The sequence below is a fragment of the Ascaphus truei genome, chromosome 17 (assembly GCF_040206685.1).
Source record: "Ascaphus truei isolate aAscTru1 chromosome 17, aAscTru1.hap1, whole genome shotgun sequence".
Classification (NCBI taxonomy): domain Eukaryota; kingdom Metazoa; phylum Chordata; class Amphibia; order Anura; family Ascaphidae; genus Ascaphus; species Ascaphus truei.
In genome coordinates, this window is record NC_134499.1 from 33880969 (window position 1) to 33899699 (window position 18731).

Below are 18731 nucleotides of genomic sequence, written 5' to 3' on the forward strand. Positions count from 1 at the left end.
AAATAAAATGAACGCTGTTCCATTGTATATTCCCCGCGTACGGTAATACTTCTGTTTGGAGCAGAATTCCACGAACGCCATTAGTTCAGGCGGATTTCTTCATTAGATGCAGGAAAGATGGCGAATTATTACTTGTAAATGATCACTTACTATTATATAAATGAGTGATATGAAAGTATTTGGATATACCAGTTATTAAAAAAAATGTTCTTCCAGTTGTCCGCGTTTGTAGCAGTATTCATGTATTGGGGAAGCCCTTATGGGTGGGACTGGTATTTAACTATTATTTGTACGCGTTTGTTGCTCATCTGTAACATACAAGGGTGCTTCTGATTACTCGTCAGTTTCATCTTCCCCCATCATGCGTCATTAAAAGCCAGCTCTACTGAACACCTTTCATTATGGTAAATTGTTAATCTTTACACAGTTTGAACAGGCTTTCCAGTCTTAACACTGTCGGCAAGCACTGGTAGTGACACGGGGTGAATGGGATATTCATACGTAGTTATAACTACGCGAGTGCATTCTCAGAGTAAAACCTGATGCTACCTATACATATCACTTCTAAAGGCTAAATCTCTTGGCTGCAATATCTGACTCCCCCTTGGAAGCTGTGACTGGGATGTCTGACAGGAGTTTGCATACATTGCCTAATTGACTGAATTGGGAAGTTGGATTTTGAGAGTAAATGCCTGATGGATTCTGAATGGTTTTTCTTCTCAAGTTCGTACCATAGAAAAGACAATGTATGGTAATCAATTGTTTCCTCCACTGTTACCCGTCCTGTTCAATGGACTAATCAGGAGAAAGGAATGAGGGCTGTTTCGTTCAGTAACAAGACAATGGTGGAGCTAAAGAAAGCCCTGCACTGCACAAGTTTCAGGTTTCATGAGAAACAAAAAATACATATTTGAATATCCCACTTGAGCACATTCCCACGTCTCAGACAAGTCTGCAGCCCTGCCTCTCCGCATTATCGCTTAGCATGCAAGACTTCCACTGCAGCCAGGGATTCCATGCAAATGAGCGCTCGGTGTGTGTCCTTTTTGTGAAATGTTTAAAGGGCTAAGTCTGATTAACATGTCCTTGGCAATAGTTGGACTATCCTTTAATATGAACCTTCTGAATGAACCCCACTGTCATTTGTATTGCAAGACCATTTCCATGTTATGGAAGGGACAGGCTTGCTTAGATTTTACTGTTGAAGTGTATCCCATCCTTTCATTAGAGCATTGACCTTCATACTGAAGGGTACACCAATCCAGGGGTAGCCAACTCCAGTCCTGAAGAGCTACCAACAGGTCAGGTTTTTGACATCTCGGCTTCAGCACCCGTGGCTCAGTCGTTAAATTGCCCAACTCCAGTCCTCAAGGGCCACCAATAGATCAGGGTTTACGGATATTCCTACTACAGCACAGATGGCTCAGTCTTTGAGCCACCTGTGCTGAAGCAGGGATATCCTGAAAACCTTACCTGTTGAAAGCTCTTCAGGACTGGAGTTGACCACCCCTGCTCTAGTCACGGGGAGAGCAAACCTCAAAACAATACTGCTGATTAGTGATGGGCCGAGCACCCCGAAATTACCTGGAGCTTTTTCAGCTACTCAGAGCTTACCTGGGAGCGGGTCGGAACTGGTGCTCTGTAACTTCAGAGCAGCTGAAAAAGACTTCAACACTTACCTGCAGCCGGCGATGTAGGGTGAGGAAAACCGCGGCAACATCCTGTTCAGCCGTGGGAGCAGCAGGAATACAGCACACAGCTGATGCTGGTGGGAGCTGTGGAACCATGTGACCGGAGCAGGAGCGTTCCTATTGGACAGTCAGCTCCTCCCCTGCTGTCCAATAGGTGCGCTCCTGCTCCGCTCACATGGTTCCCCGGCTCCCACCTGCATCAGCTGAGTGATGTATGCCTGCTGCTTCCGCAGCTAAACACAGACTTCTGCTGCCACTGCCACCAGGACGTCTGCTGCTGCCATCCTCACCCTGCAAATAAGTGCCAGACATTTTGCCCGGGTACCCGTTACCCGAGGTTTTGAAAAATGTAGGACCCGCTAAAAAAAAACTGCTGATTATACAGCAAGAAAACATGTTTAGGTCAAGTTCTGGTTATGTGTGTGGGATGGTGGAGTGGTGATAAGAGGAAATGCTCTTCTTCGGAGAAACCACTTTTATCAAACATTTAACTAAAAATAAACAAAATCCAGTACTTGCAGTCTCTGAATAACACACCTTGCCCCATTGGTTCTCTTCCATTCGTGTTTGTCAGTATGTAAAATTGACTGTGTAGTAAGCACTGTTGTTCGTCAGTGATATTTGTATTTTATTTAATTAATTTTTTTATATATAAAAGTAAAGCAATGCTAGTCGTACATTATAAGACAGGAGGGGCCAACAGGTCAGATATTAAGGATATCCCTGCTTCAGACCCATGGTGGTTGTCACTCACAGCCACCCTGTCCGAGGGATATCCTTAAAACCTGACCTGTTGGTGGGCCTTGAGGACTGGTGTTGGTCACCCCTGTATTAGGGATTATCTTGCAATAGAAAGTGTCAAGTTTGTGACATTCCCACTTATGTACGTGTAGTAAAGCTGCAATACCACGTGGGGGCGTTTATATATATTTTTATAACTTACCTTAAGTAGGGACCCCCCCCCCCTTCCCCTGAGGGATTAGTATTTTATGGCAGGGTCGCTAAATGAAAGTTGCTAAGTCATGTCCCCGATGATGCAGCTTTTCTATTGGCCGCAGGAGTGTGCCCAGACCCTGTGACCATTTTTGGTTATCCAATTTGCCTGTTGGATCAGCTTTGGGGGACCACCGGGGTTCAGATAAGATTACACAAGCAACCCCACCTGCAATGTCTTTTTAAATGTAAATTAATAGGCGTGCTGCAGAGGCGGGGTTTAGTGCGTACGGCGCAATGCGTAGTACTGCAAGGAGGCACTGACCCGTGTCCTTTATAATGAAGTAGAAACCGCTAGTTTATTTCATGCAACCAGCCACATTTATTCAACAGTCCTATGTTTATTGCCTCATTTAGTAACATGTTTGTTCAACAAACTAAATATCCTCTCATAAAGCAAAGCACAATATTTTTCTTATAAATAGTATAAATTATTTTATTTACAGAAACTTGTTACAAAACAAATAGACTATATATTTTCTTTTAAATATCCAAAGTAATTTTCTATCCCATGACATTTTTTGTTCATGAACGATACAGCAGCCAACGTCCAGCTGATCAGATGCGCTTGATTGTGTATACAAATTATCAAACTATTCACACATTGTACATAGGAGATTGCTTTTAGAACCAGGCTCAAAGACAAGAGAACAAGTTGCTTCCAGGACTACATTCACATTGACAACCTGTAGTGCGCGGATTTTAATTCTCTTGTGATGCAAGACGTGTACAGAAGTGATTCTACTTTTCTCCGAACAATGACATCATAAATCTGGGGTTTGAGGCCCTTCCCTTACCCAACTCTACATCCTGCCCAGCAAACGGGACAAGAACGGTTTCCTTGGCAAGGGAACTTACAGGAAGACAGCAGTACATGGTGACATTCCAAATGGAATTCAGGCATTTTCGCAGGTTCCAAACACTGGCTTTGTTCTATTTTTTGGGGGGGAGGGGGCGGAATAAAAAATAATTTTAGACCTCTTTATTGTAGTAATAAATAATCCAATTCCCCCCTCCCCAAAATACGGTTGTCCCAGACTCTAGACATAATGTTGCGGCGTTATCAAAAGTAAGACGGGGTTTCCAGGTACCCATTTTAAAATGCCAGTAAATCACCATATGCAGTTATTTCAACCCCGCTATTACAATTTCAGAAACCATAATAAAAAAATTAAAAAAAAGGTGGAAAAAGCAAGCTCCAAAAAAGTAAACATTCAAGTCTTAAGGAAAAGCTAAATAGTACAGGCTTGAAAACTATCAGGCACTTTCATTTTTTTCTGTAGGGTTTAAAACTATAATCACACTCACACACATTTGTGGGCCCGCGTTTACAACAAAAAGCAGTGACTCACTTTACTGTAAATCAGGCCACCAATATAAAGCAATGTCATACAACTTTGCATGTTTACCCATCAAAAAGGGACACAGCCTTCACAAAACAGAGGCATCCCTTAAAACTGTATAAGTACGCATGTTACATTAATATTGGCTTGGCAGTGAACCACTTCAAATTATAAAGGTATTTTTTTTTATTAAATAAATACTAGATCTCAATTGTACCAAAACTGGATATAAGAAAAAAAAAAACCTGTGCAAAAATACATATTTCAATATGTACAATCATTTTTTTTTTAACAAAATATGCTTTCTGAAATAGGGATACTTCAATATTTTATAATAGAAGAAATTCCAAAATAAAGTTATAAAAAAGTTAGTTTTTTTTTTGTTCGTAGCAAATTTTTTTTTTTTTTTTCAGATTAAAGAAACCGTAGGAGTTTTAAGGAATATCTGTAGGACAAAACAGCATATTGTACAATCATATGCTCTTACAGATAACCACTGCAATCTACCTTTCGTGCTGCAGCATCAACTGCTTAGGAGACTTGTGCTGGTCTCGTTATAGGTGGTGTCGTTGTTTAAAGTATTAGGCATTAAACAATTTCTATTTGCTTTCTATAAAAAAAGAAAAAAGAAAAATCTTTATCAGTGGTTATTCCATATGGCTCCATCGGAGCTAGGACAACTAATAACAAGGGAATAATATGGCTTGGCTATTTTTTATTTGGGAATGTTTGTTTTTGTATCAGGCCCAACAGGTGCTTTGAAATAGTAAGGAAAACCGGTACTATCATTTCCCACTGCAATGTATGATATAGCTCAGGAGCGGCCAACTCCAGTCCTCAAGGGCCACCAACAGGTCAGGTTAAGGATATAACCTACTTCAGCACAGGTGGCTCAATCATCGACTGAAGCAGGGATATTCTGACCTGTTGTTGGCCCGAGGACGGGAGCTGGCCACCCCTGAGATAGAGGTTAGTATATAACGTGTTCCTATGTCCATCTGTATACTGTCTGTAATGGTTGAGATGCCCATTAACCAATTCATTGGTCAGGGGCACCGAAACCCATTTGTGTGCAATGCTTTAGAAGGACGTTTCCAGCATTCCCATTTACACACAGGGAGCAAGAGATGACATGTCCCTTCCCTAACAAAAAGAAAATAGACCTGCCTAGTAACAAACCTTGCAATGGTAAGTGGGGGAATAGAACCATTGCTCAGTGATGTCCAGCAGATCAGGCTTTCTCTATGTAAACGACAACGTGCAGGTTTGTACTAGTGGCTTCTACAACCATAATTCTGCACTCACTGGTTAGATGTCAGAGTGACCTTCTTAAGTGTAAAAAATAAAAGCTGTGAATTGCCTCATTATCTGTGCAGTTCTCGTGCTATTCTCAGAGCAGCAGTTCACATACTGAAAAGGGAAATGTAGAGTGGAGTTGGCGGTCCTTTTCACCTCTGGGTGTGGAGAGGTTGTGTGGTTTTCATGTGAAGAGGAGATGTCATTTACTGCTTACAGTACAGACTGGGCAGGTTCGAGTCAATTAATAGGATGTGAGCACTGCTTAGCTGCACTAAATGACACCTGGCCATTCAACTTAAACTGTCATTTATCCGCAAAGCGTGGTAAGCAACTGTCGGGAAAGGGTGCAGTAAGGGTATTGTGGCCGTGCTTTGGAAATTGCCCTGCAGATGTGTAACACCGAAGTACAAGCCTGTTTCCAACCAGTGTGGCTATCCTGTGTGGGCTATTTAATCTATAAAGTAACATGACATCTTTAGCACCTGTTTTTTTTTTTTAAATCTATTTAAAGAGCATTTTGCCGTTAGATGCTCTCTAAAGATAACCTGCATGGCAGGCTGGTTAGGTGTAACCTCTTCAAAGCTAGGTTAACATGCAAGAAATTGCTCTGCGTTGCATTCAAGGCACCTTCAGCAAAAAGAAATATAGGGAAAAACAGCAACTTGGTACTAAAATCCTATTAGGAAGGGTTCCTTATGAAATAAAAAGGAACATACTAGGTTTGGCCTTTGTATAAAATTAGTATGTTCAGTAAGCAGGAAATACCTCTGCTGGCCAAAGAGAAGCATACGGTCCAGAAATGATTGAAAACGTTTTATACAATGGAGTTTCTGTTGCATATTCCAATTTTTCTATGGGATTTTTAATGATTATTTTTGCTCTGATATACGAGTCCTAGCTGTTGGATTGAAAGTGGGACACGCTTCCACCATACAGAATGTACAAAGCAGTCTGGGTTAAAGCAAATTTACACACACAGCTGTTCTGATAAATATTCATTTGAGAATAACATTTACCACCACTGGTACTGCATAAATATAGCTGCCAAGAGCAGGACTCGTTCTTTCTTGCGGTTACAAGCTGAGAAAGTACAGTGAAATACTATAACTCTAATAAGTCTCCTTGAAGGCTTATCAGATGGTAATAGAACACACATCAAAAGCAAATAAGGCCTTTGGAACTAGAGACGGAAAGCGAAGTTGACGAGTGTGTTTTGGTCTTGGTGGCTATGGAAAGGTGTACGCCGGGATATAACATCTGTGGGTCTACAAAAAGAAAAAAATAACAGGAGACTGGGAATGCGACTCGTTGTCCTAGTTGGAAATCAGAGACGATAAGGTGTGACGATACGAGAATGGTCAACCCACATCTAAGACTCCTCGTACAGAAGGTTAAGAGAGAACATAAATTCATGTGGATCCAGTTCCTGCGCGTTTCTCATTGCTGCAACAGATATGGTTAAACATTTCACATATTGGAGATTATTTTAAATATGGCTGCACAGTGGCGTGGCAAACGGCGGTGGGCTGCAGTGTGTTTTGGGTGTCAAAGCCCTATTTAAAGAAGTTGACATACAGTTATAATATGTAGAATTCATATCCAACATAGCACTCTTTGGGCGATTTACATATGTAATGTCTGAGTACCGTGTCATTTCGTTTTCCGTTTCGAAAACATTACAACATTGGTCTACAATCACAGTAGGTTTAGAATCAATTCTAGCAACGTATCATAGTCATATTTTATGTGATGTTTTGAATAGTAAAATATTGCAAACATTAAAACTCCTGACAGCTTCTTAGCCCAAATTACCTGCAAAAAGCTTGCCAATAAGTTCAACAGTTCATTTCCTTTTTCTTGTCTTTGTTTTGTTTTTTTTAATTGTGCTATTTTAGTAGTTAATCACTGGAACATTGCTACAAAAACCATAAAGCCATATTCCCTTCCTTGGGATGCTGTGCCTAAACTGATGGGCAGGGGCCAACAGAAGACACGTGTCCGGTTAGAAGATTACAGTGACATTTTGTTGTACTCACTCAAAATGCTGACAAAAGCTTGCATTCTTAATGCAAAATAAATCTCACAGGTTTGTAGCAAGAGGTTCAGTCCACTTAACACTGATAGGCGCAACAATGGGGCTGAACATCGCCTAGTGTCCACTGTGTCATCATTCACTGCTACAGACATGGCTTCAGGGAATTCCCTGTTGAGCTGACAAGTCCAGAAAATCTCCACACCTGAGGACCATGGGAAGGTTGAGATTACTCAAAGGCATCTTGGAGTCCAGAGAGCCAGCTGGAGGTTTTTGATTGTAGTGAAAGCTGTCCAGTTCAATTTTTTTCCCCCTCCTTTTCTCCCACCAGTGGAATACCAGCTGTCAGGGACGTGCCTTTGGCTTTAAAACACAAGCAAATGCAAATAAGAAAATGAAGCAAACACATTCTGAAGCCCCCATTGTTGACCCTACATTTACAGAGGATATTAATGTTTGGATACTTCAATGCTGGGGTGTTTTGCAAATCTGCAGCACTGACTGAGAAAGAAAGTTCCTCCTCTTGTCATGAATCTTTCTGCTGAGAGATATGGCGATTCTATGCTTGTCTAGTGATTAAACATTACATTATATTGCAGATTTAAGAGCACTGAATAGAAATGTGCACCTTTTTTGGAGAATCAGGCGAAAATTGCTGGGTTTTCTTTTTTGTGATACCATTTGCCAAAACAGCAAACTTCGTAAAACAATTGCGGAGAGACATGTTGTGAAGGGATCTGGAGAGCCTTTTGGGGTTGTGGCTTGCGCAAACCCCCCCCCCCCAATGTTTACAAATGATTTCCATAATACTTCCACTTTAAACCTAACAAAGGTTGTTTTGGGGGCTTTTTGTAATGAGTTCAGGACATGCTGGGGAGCGGGGGGCGATGATCCATTGTGTAATGCAACTTGAGCACAATAAATATAAATGCGTGGAATATATTAGTCACAGTCTCAGAATCGTGCACATGCTTAACCCCTTCCCTGCCAGAGCGGCATGCGACGCAGATACGGTGAAACAAAAGTGTGCACCATGATATTATGCATCGCTTATTCATATTCATATCCAATAACAAAGGATTCTTGGGTCATTTAGATGTGCATTGTCTGATCGCCATGTTACTTGGGCAGCATTGCTTCGCAGGCCCGTTTATCTATTGCCACCCGCTCCAGCAGTGACCTGGTTAATGGGTGCTCTGAACGCGGTGGGAAAATAGCTGTTGCCATAGCGATGGCTGCTGTGTTTTCTTCTCCCCCCCTCCCCGCCCTTGCAGTCCCCTGTCAGACCGATGATCATCATCGAATCAGGCATTCCGGGCAAAATAATGAGGAGGGACAAAAAGCATGGCGTCTCCCTCTGGGGGCTGAGTTTGTATTTTTTTGTTGCTGTTCTGCTGCACTGTAATCCGAGGGCTTTGAAGTCGCATTTTGGGTCTTCCACCCATGCACATGCTGCATTATTTGGTGACTGTTCGCTTTCAGATACCTAAAGCAGCTGTTAACAGCGTGATTTCTTTACACCAACACCCCAGACATTCCCCTACCAACTTTCCAAGAGGGGGTGTCACTATTTACACCCTATACCAGGGTTGGCCCAACTCCAGCCCTCAACGGCCAGCAACAGGCCACGTTTTCAGGATATCCCAGCTTCTGCACGGGTGGCTCAATCAGTGGCTCAGTCGAAGACTGAGTCACCTGTGGTGAAGCTGGGATATCCTTTAAACCGGACCTGGTGGAGCTCGAGGACTAGAGTTGGCCACTCCTGCCCTTGGGTTAAGCTCATCTCGGTAGGTGAACAAGCCTTTTGTGTGAATGTTGTGCTAGTTTCAACTGTTGCTTCCTTCTCCAAAACAGTAACTCAGGACTTACAAGACACGGAAGTGTGACGCGCCACTGGCAGGATAATTGGTATTCGGCCCACAGCTTAATATCAAGCATCTTCTATAATACTCCAATTACAGGTCCTCTCATAGAAGTCCCATCCAATTCCCAACATAACATGGAAACCGCTCGCTCATTTGTAGCCAAACTCTTCCTTTGGTTGTTACTGCGAGTGTGGGGTAGTGAGAACTCAGGTGGATGCGTGACAAAATGATCATGGCTCACCTGGCATGATAATGTATTGAATTGACGCTACTTAACATTCTAATTTACCTACATACAGGTAATTGTGGAGATGGGCATTGAGAAACACAAGCGGCCATATACAGTGCCTTCTGCATTGTCTTACTATTCTCTCTTAGGCTGCGTCCATAGAGGGGGGAGCAGTTCGGAGCCGCGCTGACGCTGAGGCTCGCCTGCTGAATTCTGTGCGATTTCATGCACATGCAGGCGAGCCAGCGGGCACGATCGGGAGGCGGGGCAGTGACGTCGCTGGGCCAATCGCCCGCGACGCAAGGATGTCAACGTTACGGCGCCGTGACGTTGACGCTGCTTCGCGCTGATTGGATGTTTTCAGCCGACAGCGCTCTGAAAAAGTTTGGCTGTCGGCTGAAAAATCCAGCGCCTCAGCACGCCTGCGGACGCTCGCGTGAGCCCCCTCTAAAGACATTCTCATTGAGGATGCAGGGGCTCAGCGCGGAGCGTCCGCACGGCTCAGCGCGGCATGTCCTTTATGGACGTGGCCTTAGTCTGGCCCTACGGCTAAGGTTAAGACATCTGAAGTGGGTGATGCCAACTAAAAACCCCAGTGCTGGCTCCAAATGTCCTTGGGCAAGTGCAAGTCACTTTAATCCCCTGGGACTTCATTTATTTTAATTTGTTTGTAAGGGGGTGAGATTCTTGTCCTGGGACAATAACAACATGGCACATTTCATACCAATGTTTTCCTTTGAAACATAACAAATCACTGTGTGCCCTGTTACAGAATAAAAGCTGGTTATTATGCATCTATATACAGGCAGTCCTCGGTTATCCGACACAATGCGTTACTCAAAATGGCGTTGGATAGCGAAACGTTGTAAAGCGAAACACGTTTTCCCATAAATGAAAGGTTCCGTTCCTGAAGGCATTTTTAATGCTAAAATACACCAAATATTTTACGCAGACAATAAGATATGCAGCACACACATAAATAATATAATGTATATACTGTATTATATATATATATAATATAACATAATATAATAATACAATATATATATACACACACATAAATAACGTTGCAAAGCATCGTAACAGCGTTGGATAAGCCGTTTTGGCGTTGTAAAAATGAACATAGGTATGCATTGCATAGCGTTGGATAAGCCATTCGTTGTAAAACGAGGACTGCCTGTACTTCCATCCTCTGGAAATAAACAATGTATTCAATCCCGAGAATCCTACAGCATGTAATAGTATGAAATGCGGCATTGCATTAAACATAAAATCTGGCAGCAGATGGGAGAACGGGTGGACCAAGTGGTTCCTATCTGTTGTGAAACCCCAGACCCTATAACATCATTTGGTTTCTTTCATGTTGATGATAGCCTTGCGTCTATTCTCAGCATTTTAGTTGAAGCCCTTCGTCTCCACCAACTCTTTTGCTATAAATTTATGAATGAGTAAATAAAAATACCACGTGTGGTCTCGGACAGGTTCGGCAACCCTGCCTTTCCCCCCATTATCACGTGGCTTACAGTGCTTCCACGGCAGCCAAGGATTCTGGGTAATGACACGAAGAAGTACTTGCGCACATTCCCCGAGCATCCCGCCCTTCCTCTGCTGGGAGAAGACCCCCGTCAAACCAACAGTAAAAGACCAGACACGGAATATCCTACCTGATGACGAGAATTATTCGTCAATGCCTGCGTTCCTGGAATTACGTTGTTGTGTTTCGAGTGAACGTTGTTCACGGGTGGCACTTTGGCAACCTTACTGGGTTTGCTGCTGCTGCTGTTGTTGTTGGTGGTTATGCTGCTGGGACCGGCTGAGCACTTGCGCTTCTTCCCCGCGAACTTGTCCAGGGAAGCGTGCGAGTGGGGAAAGGTGTTGTGCGAGTTCGCCGTCTGCTCGCCAGCCTGATGAACAAACGGCCCTAGCGACAGCGTGGAGTCGCTGCTGTTCATCACTACGCTCATTCTCTTTATGGATTCTGCCGGGTTCCCCGTCGGAGGACCCCTCCCTGATTGGTCGTGTTTAAGACTGACAGAGTTAGATTTATTGTTCAGAAAATTGAGGCCGATACTGTGCGAACTGCTGTGGGACAAAGAAGTCACCGGAGAGTGGTAGGTCCCAGAGTTCAGCACACAGCTCTTCCTAAAAGACTCTGTGGAATGAGAAGAATATGTTAGCAGCTGGGATGGTGAGCTGTTTTTCCGCTTCTTTCCTGAGCCGCCGCTGCCACTACTGTTGCTACTGGCGCTGTTGCAGTTGACGTTGATAGCGGGGGATTCCTTAGGTTTCAGAGACTTGCTGGATTTCAACTTTTGAGGTTTGTTGGGCAGGGGGGAAGGTGAGGAAAGCACTGATGGTGTGGATGGTGAAGAAGACACTTGTCTGGATTGCATACTACTGACGGGGTCTGTTGCACCCAAAACGGCAGGATGAGCATTTAGTGCGGTTCCGTATGACAAGACTTTGCTGTCAAGAGATGTACAGGGAGATGTGGCCGAGGCAGATGGGGAGGATACGGTGCTGGGCGAGAGGAAACCAGTGCTGTTGACACTATGCGATGCAGGCATTGAGTTTGTGCTGCTCCGGTGGGCCGCATGCGTTGATGAATTGCTAGATGCTGGAGGAATTTTCCTATAAAAAAAAAAAAAATGATAAATAAGATTAAGAAAGCAAAGTATTATACTTGGCGTGAATGTTATAGCACTCCGTTTACAGCAAGACGATGAAGGTTCGGCACTTCAAGCCACGAAAGCCGGACATAACACGGGACAGATGGGGGGGGGGGGGGGGGGGGTTTACAGACACGGAAGACATCACATACCACATCGCTAGTAGGAAACGAGTTCTGGGTGGTGCTCAAAACTGAAACATTCACTCAAAGGAAAAAAAATAATTATATATATATATATATATATATATATATAACCTTGTATCTTATAACCTGTATCTTTCGGTTGCAGTATTAGGTAGGGTTTGATTCAGCAGCTATGTTTACCTGACTGGCCGGTCACACAGATTGCATGCCTCATCACTTTGACAATACTGTTACTTACTACCCACCATGCAGCGCGTGTGTGTGTGTGTGTGTGTGTGTGTGTGTGTGTGTGTGTGTGTGTGTGTGTGTGTGTGTGTGTGTGTGTGTGTGTGTGTGTGTGTGTGTACACACACACAATAGTAGAAACAGAATTTGCTCAAGATTGATTACCCCGTATTTACATTGATTTTACACAGTGATGCTAATTAGTATTAAACCACTTATAATCCCCAGTGTCAAGGACCAGATGCCGATGCAGTAGTTAATTAAATATAAATCAAAGAAAACGGAGAACAATATTACCTAATTTGAAGAAATTCATCTTAAGTGGAGTGATCTCATATATATATTTTTAGGTAGTAAGTAACAGTATTGTCAAAGAGATGAGGCATGCAATCTGTGTGACCGGCCAGTCAGGTAAACATAGCTGCTGAATCAAACCCTACCTAATACTGCAACCGAAAGATACAAGGTTATACCCCCTTTGTATCTAAAGCCCTCTCCCGCCTTAAACCTTTCTCACTGACTGCCCCACACCTCTGGAATGCCCTTCCCCTCAGTACCCGACTAGCACCCTCTCTATCCACCTTTAAGACCCACCTTAAGACACACTTGCTTAAAGAAGCATACGAATAGCATTGTGGATATTCTGAACACATGATACATAAAGCTTGGCCCCCTGCAGACGCACTTACCAGAACTCCCTCCTCCTGTCTCTGTACGTTCTCCCTACCTACCAATTAGACTGTAAGCTCCTCGGGGCAGGGACTCCTCTTCCTTAATGTTACTTTTATGTCTGAAGCACTTATTCCCATGATCTGTTATTTATATTATCTGTTATGTATTTGATTACCACGTGTATTACTGCTGTGAAGCGCTATGTACATTAATGGCGCTATATGAATAAAGACATACAATACAATACAATACCAAGGGTCCTATGAATCATAAAGCTCTGGACTCAATGATTAAAATACATGAGAAGCATTAATCTGTGATCTAATTCTCCCGGTCACTAGCTGTTTTTTTTAAATTATTTTTTATTGTCCTAAGTGGAAATGCACCTTAGGGTACCATTCACATCCAGCTTTTAACAGGGTATTACAATGCTACGGATATCATATTCTTATCACAGGCATGGCTTGCATATCGGAGAACGTGGATGGTCAGATGTCCACGTACCTCCACATCTGCGAGTTAAGATGCCTGTCCACCATGAAGTTAAGTGCACATCGGATGTGGTCCCACCTCTTGTCGAACACGTAGTACCCCCGGCCAATCTGTCGACTACCAAAGGCGCAAAACTGAAACAGAAGCAGTAATGACTTAGATATACAGGCATACCCCAGTTTAAGGACACTCACTTTAAGTACACTCGCGAGTAAGTACACATCGCCCAATAGGAAAACGGCAGTTCGCGCATGCGCCTGTCAGCATGTCCTGAACAGCAATACCGGCTCCCTACCTGCACCGAAGCTGTGCGCAAGCGGGGAGACTATAGAGCCTGTTATCAATGCGTTATTTACATCAGTTATGCACGTATATGACGATTGCAGTACAGTACATGCATCGATAAGTGGGAAAAAGGTAGTGCTTCACTTTAAGTACATTTTCGCTTTACATACATGCTCCGGTCCCATTGCGTACGTTATTGCGGGGTATTCCTGTACATTTAAAAGGCGCCTCATTAGTATCTGCCATGTTTCCATTTGCCGATAACCATTCAGTTGATGAACACAAATTAATATTCTGCATATACATCTTATTTTTGGTTGTCTTGCTTTGTGTAAACTGCCTTGAAAATGAGAATGCTGCTCTGCATAATGGCACAGTCTCTCGTTAGGCCATGTTGATTGATTATGTATACTGAAAACCAACAGTAATTATCAACAAATTAATTATGCACACAGCAAGACTTTCTCCACTGTGCTTAAAAGGAATCCAAACATGAAATTCTTCAATTGCTCTATTTTTAGACTTCCCTTGTAATGTACCATGCTTGAAATCTGTCATTAAAACCCCAATCTCTCAAGAGATATATATATATATATATATATAAGGATTACAATAGAGCAAGGGTGCCCAACTCCAGTTCTCAAGAGCACCCCAACAAGTCAGGTTTTAAGGATATCCCTGCTCAGTCAGTCCCTGATTGAGCCACCTGTGCTAAAGCTTGGATATCCTGAAAACCTGTTGGTGGCCCTAGAGGACTGGAGTTAGCGAACCCTGCTCTATAGGGTCGTGGACTGGAGTTGAGCACCGCTGCAATGAGGCACCCCCAAAAGGTGGGCAAAGATATTTTTTTGCCAACAAAGCGCCTGACTCAGGAATAAAGGGGTAACACAGATTCATGCACTTGGCCTTTGAATCTCCGCTGCCAAGTGATAGCCGCACGCTGTGTACCAGCTGCCGGCTCGCGGAGAGAAACCGGCGTAAATATCTTTAAGGAGCTAAATGCCCAACTAACTTGTTCAGTAGTGGCTGCTTTTCTCCACCGAACCCGATGAGCAGGTCTATGGTTAGCAGACCCATTTGCACGGTACTTACAGCTGCTGGTCGAGGGTGGTGGTCTGAATAATGGCAGTCCAGTTTCTCGGCGAGTTCCTCTTTGTCCTCGCCTTCCCCCTCGTCACTAGATAAGCGGGAGGTTGGCTCAGCAGCGGACACTAGAGTATGGGGGGATTCGTGTACGGACGGCGAGTCACTGGGGGCATTCCCGCTGTGCTGCGCTGGGTAGCCGGAAGGCCTGGAGATGTAACATAACAGCCCGTTACAGACTTCATTTAGTAATGATACCACAATGGAAACAGAAATAAATTCAGATACAGTTGTGTATAAACACAATTCTAATTTTACCGCTCCAGCAAATTACAGGAAGGATTCACACACGGTCAACAACAGGAGAGACCACACACGTGCAGCCCCCACAGAGGCATAGCGATCCGTCACTGCAGTGCTCTCCGAGATCGTGCCCCACGATGCCTTGCGTAGGGCTACTCAAGGCATTGTGGGGCGTGTTCCCAGAGAGCACAGCAGTGACAGCAAGCACACGCTGTCTTCCCTACAGAAATTAGCCCCACGCCTACAAATACACACAGGGTTAATTTGGGGGGGGGGGGGGGTGTCCCAGGCATGTTATAAAATGCGACCTCTGAATCGTGGTAATTTAAATGATTTTGTTTGATAAAAATTATACAGAACACAGCCCCTCACTAGGGAGTTGAACAAGTTATATGTTATGCTGTAGACCAGTGCTTCCAATCTTTATTTGGTGAAGGAATCCTATGTCAAATTCGTAGGAACCCCAACCCTCTCTAATAGCGCGTCTGAGATCAGATGCATTGTAAGGAACCCCAACCCTCTCTAATAGCGCGTCTGAGATCAGATGCATTGTAAGGAACCCCAACCCTCTCTAATAGCGCGTCTGAGATCAGATGCATTGTAAGGAACCCTATTCCTCTCTAATAGCGCATCTGAGATCAGATACATTGTAAATTCTTCTGCATTTGGTACAATTTTCAAATGACCTGATAATTGCATGGAACCCTGTAGGGAAGCCCAGGCAGCCCAAGGGTTGCTAGGAACCTCTGTTCTCAAAGAAAGAAGTACAGAGCAATGGGAAAAAAATAAAAACCCAAATACAGAAAACCTCTCACTACAAAGCTGCCAAAATCTAGCAACTATCCGTGAACCAAACGAGAGGCAGTGATTTGGTGATACGCTGGAAACATGCATCATGCTACACTCACCTTGGAAGACTGGGGGGGTGAGGTTTGGCCTTATTGGGTATTGAAGGCTTTGCTTCAGGAGAAGTAATTCCATGAGAATGTTGGTGCTGTTCCTGGGAAGATTTGGAGGGCACGGGATGCGGTTCCCTGAGCGCAGGCGTCTGCGGCGGATGTTCAGCGTTGCGCAGCAATTCCTTTTCCCTGGTTTTGTTTTTGTGCTCTGCCAACAACACGTCGAATCGTTTTTTCCGCCCTTGTACTGCTCTCCGGTAGCCTAAGGAATGTGTCTACAGAAGGAATAGAAATAACGGCAAGCATTTTACTACGTTTATTATGTAGAAACGAATACGTAAATCTCCAAAGTAGCGCTTCCAAAAGATCCAAGTTAGACCACACAGATACAGGATATAGAATTCCATTAAATTGGTAGGGATATAGTCCGTAAATTCAATGTATACAACATGTAATGTACCTCTGACTCAAACTGATAAGCGTGTCGGTTGTAGACCACAATAGAAACACCGCAATCAAGCCGGACATCAAATGGAGTCAGTAAACACCAGGTGCTCTATACCCAGGTATGCACAACAGGTAACAAAAGCCTTCATCAATGATAACTGAGCACTGAAGGTTGAATAAAGTTCTCACAGACACAACTTGCTTGTAGTAAGCAATACCAGCGTGCGTCCAAAGAAGAGAAATCCGTAGAAGTAGAACAGTTCATATGAAGCACAGCAAAAATTGGAGAACTGGAAGCGGGATCAATGGTAGAAAAAAAAATTAAAATGTATCACCGGATGGTGCCCGTACAGAGACTGTAGACAAACTCTGACGCGTTTCCCGCCGGCACCTGGCGCTTTACCAAAGAGTACAGTTTCTGTACGCGCACTATGCGGTAATACGTTTTTATCTTTTTCTACCATTGATCCTGCTTCCAGTTCTCCCATTTTTGCTGTGCTTCATACAAATTGTTCTACTACTGCGTTTATTAGGAGGTTTTCTGCAATAGTTTTTAGGATAGAAACATGACGGTGGAATAACGTGTCTGTGCAGTTTTGCAACAGAAACGTAGCAAGTTCAACCTGCTCCCTAGATCAGGGGTTATCGACCCCTCTGGAACAGCAGAACCCATTGAAGAGGTCCGTCCCTTCCAGGACAAAAGTGAACGAAGGACCGTGACATATTTGACAGGTTAGAAACTGGAGCTCATTGGTACCTTTTTAAAGGAGTATTTTAAAATATTTTTTTACAAGTTTCCCATGGTAAAACAAAAGCTTTTGAATTGTTTTTATATTTTTTTTTTTGTTTAAATGTCTTTGGGCGATTCCTCCAAATTCAAAGTAAATTGTTATTTTTGTCCGTTGTTTGTTCACTAGTTATGAAGCGACTATTAGACACAACGGAGAAACAGATCTGAAATGCTTGAAAGATCCCGAAGAAAAGGGAAAAGTTAACGGGATACAGAGAAGTAAAACAATTACTCTACAGGTCAAAGGGGCAGGATCATCAAGCGCTGGGAAAACGCACACAGAATGGCGTTAACGTAAATTCAGGTCAATAGCAGTTAACATCGGATCGTCCGCCAACACGAACTGAATATTTCCCACTGAATATTTCTAAAGAAGCAGATTACACGAATAAATGTGTATTTCATTTTTTCATTGACCCGAAATAGCCCTGTTAAAGCTGCAGTTCAGTCTATATCCTGCATGTGTGTTTTTTTTAATAAATCAGTTCTGTAGTAAGAAAAAATACTTTTAGCATTTTCGGTTTTAAAAAAAACAACTTTGAAAGACCAATTTTCTTGTATTCTATTTTAACAAGCATTTGCTTAGGCACTGCCCCTTCATGGCCTGTCACAAACCCAGGCACACCCCTTTGTCAGCACTGCCCTCCCTCTCTCTAAACGTGCACTAGCATCTGGTCACATGATCTTCCTCATACAGTAGTACATTCAAGGAAGCTGGAGAAAAGGGATCAGCCATGCATAGCAGCTCGGATAGGCGATTTCAAACTTATTACAGTGTTTATTCCATTCATTGCACGTGTATATAATGTAAAATTGTAATAATTCCATTTATAGCAAACGTGTATATGTGAATATTATTTAGATGTATATGTATGTTACTGAAATGTGGAGTGAGTGTGTAGGTAAATACACACAATACACTTCCACTGCATATATATATATATATATATATATATATATATATATATATATATATATATATATATATATATATATATATATATATATTATATATGTATGTATATGTGAAGTTATGTGAGTAAAAAAGTGACAAAAACCCTCCATAGCAAGGCAAATAGCAAATGGAAATATTACTGTATGCTCATTTGTATGTATATATATATTTATATACACACACACTTCAAATACGGATAGTGATTCACGTAAATGATATATATATTCACTTTCTGGGAGTATAAGAGTGACTGTCCTGTTGTTCCTTTTTTTGTATCCATCATTGAATGGTATGCACCCTCTCTTTACGTTTA

The 18731-nt window shown here is 42.9% G+C and overlaps 1 protein-coding gene across 10 annotated transcripts in view; it reads right to left on the minus strand.

Annotated features, from left to right (window-relative positions):
• Positions 1-3106: 3106 nt before the first annotated feature.
• Positions 3107-18731, minus strand: part of ATXN7 (ataxin 7) — an 89795-nt gene continuing 74170 nt past the window's right edge. For 9 of the 10 annotated variants that reach the window (XM_075574728.1, XM_075574726.1, XM_075574727.1 and 6 more), the window contains 5 exons: positions 16236-16501; positions 15034-15232; positions 13669-13790; positions 11117-12083; positions 3107-7721 (listed from right to left, as the gene is read on the minus strand). In XM_075574728.1, the coding sequence (XP_075430843.1) occupies positions 7704-7721; positions 11117-12083; positions 13669-13790; positions 15034-15232; positions 16236-16501 (1572 nt within the window). In that variant the 3' untranslated portion in view covers positions 3107-7703. The remainder of the gene's footprint in view (positions 7722-11116; positions 12084-13668; positions 13791-15033; positions 15233-16235; positions 16502-18731) is intronic. The other variant, XR_012788624.1, reaches the window with a different exon arrangement.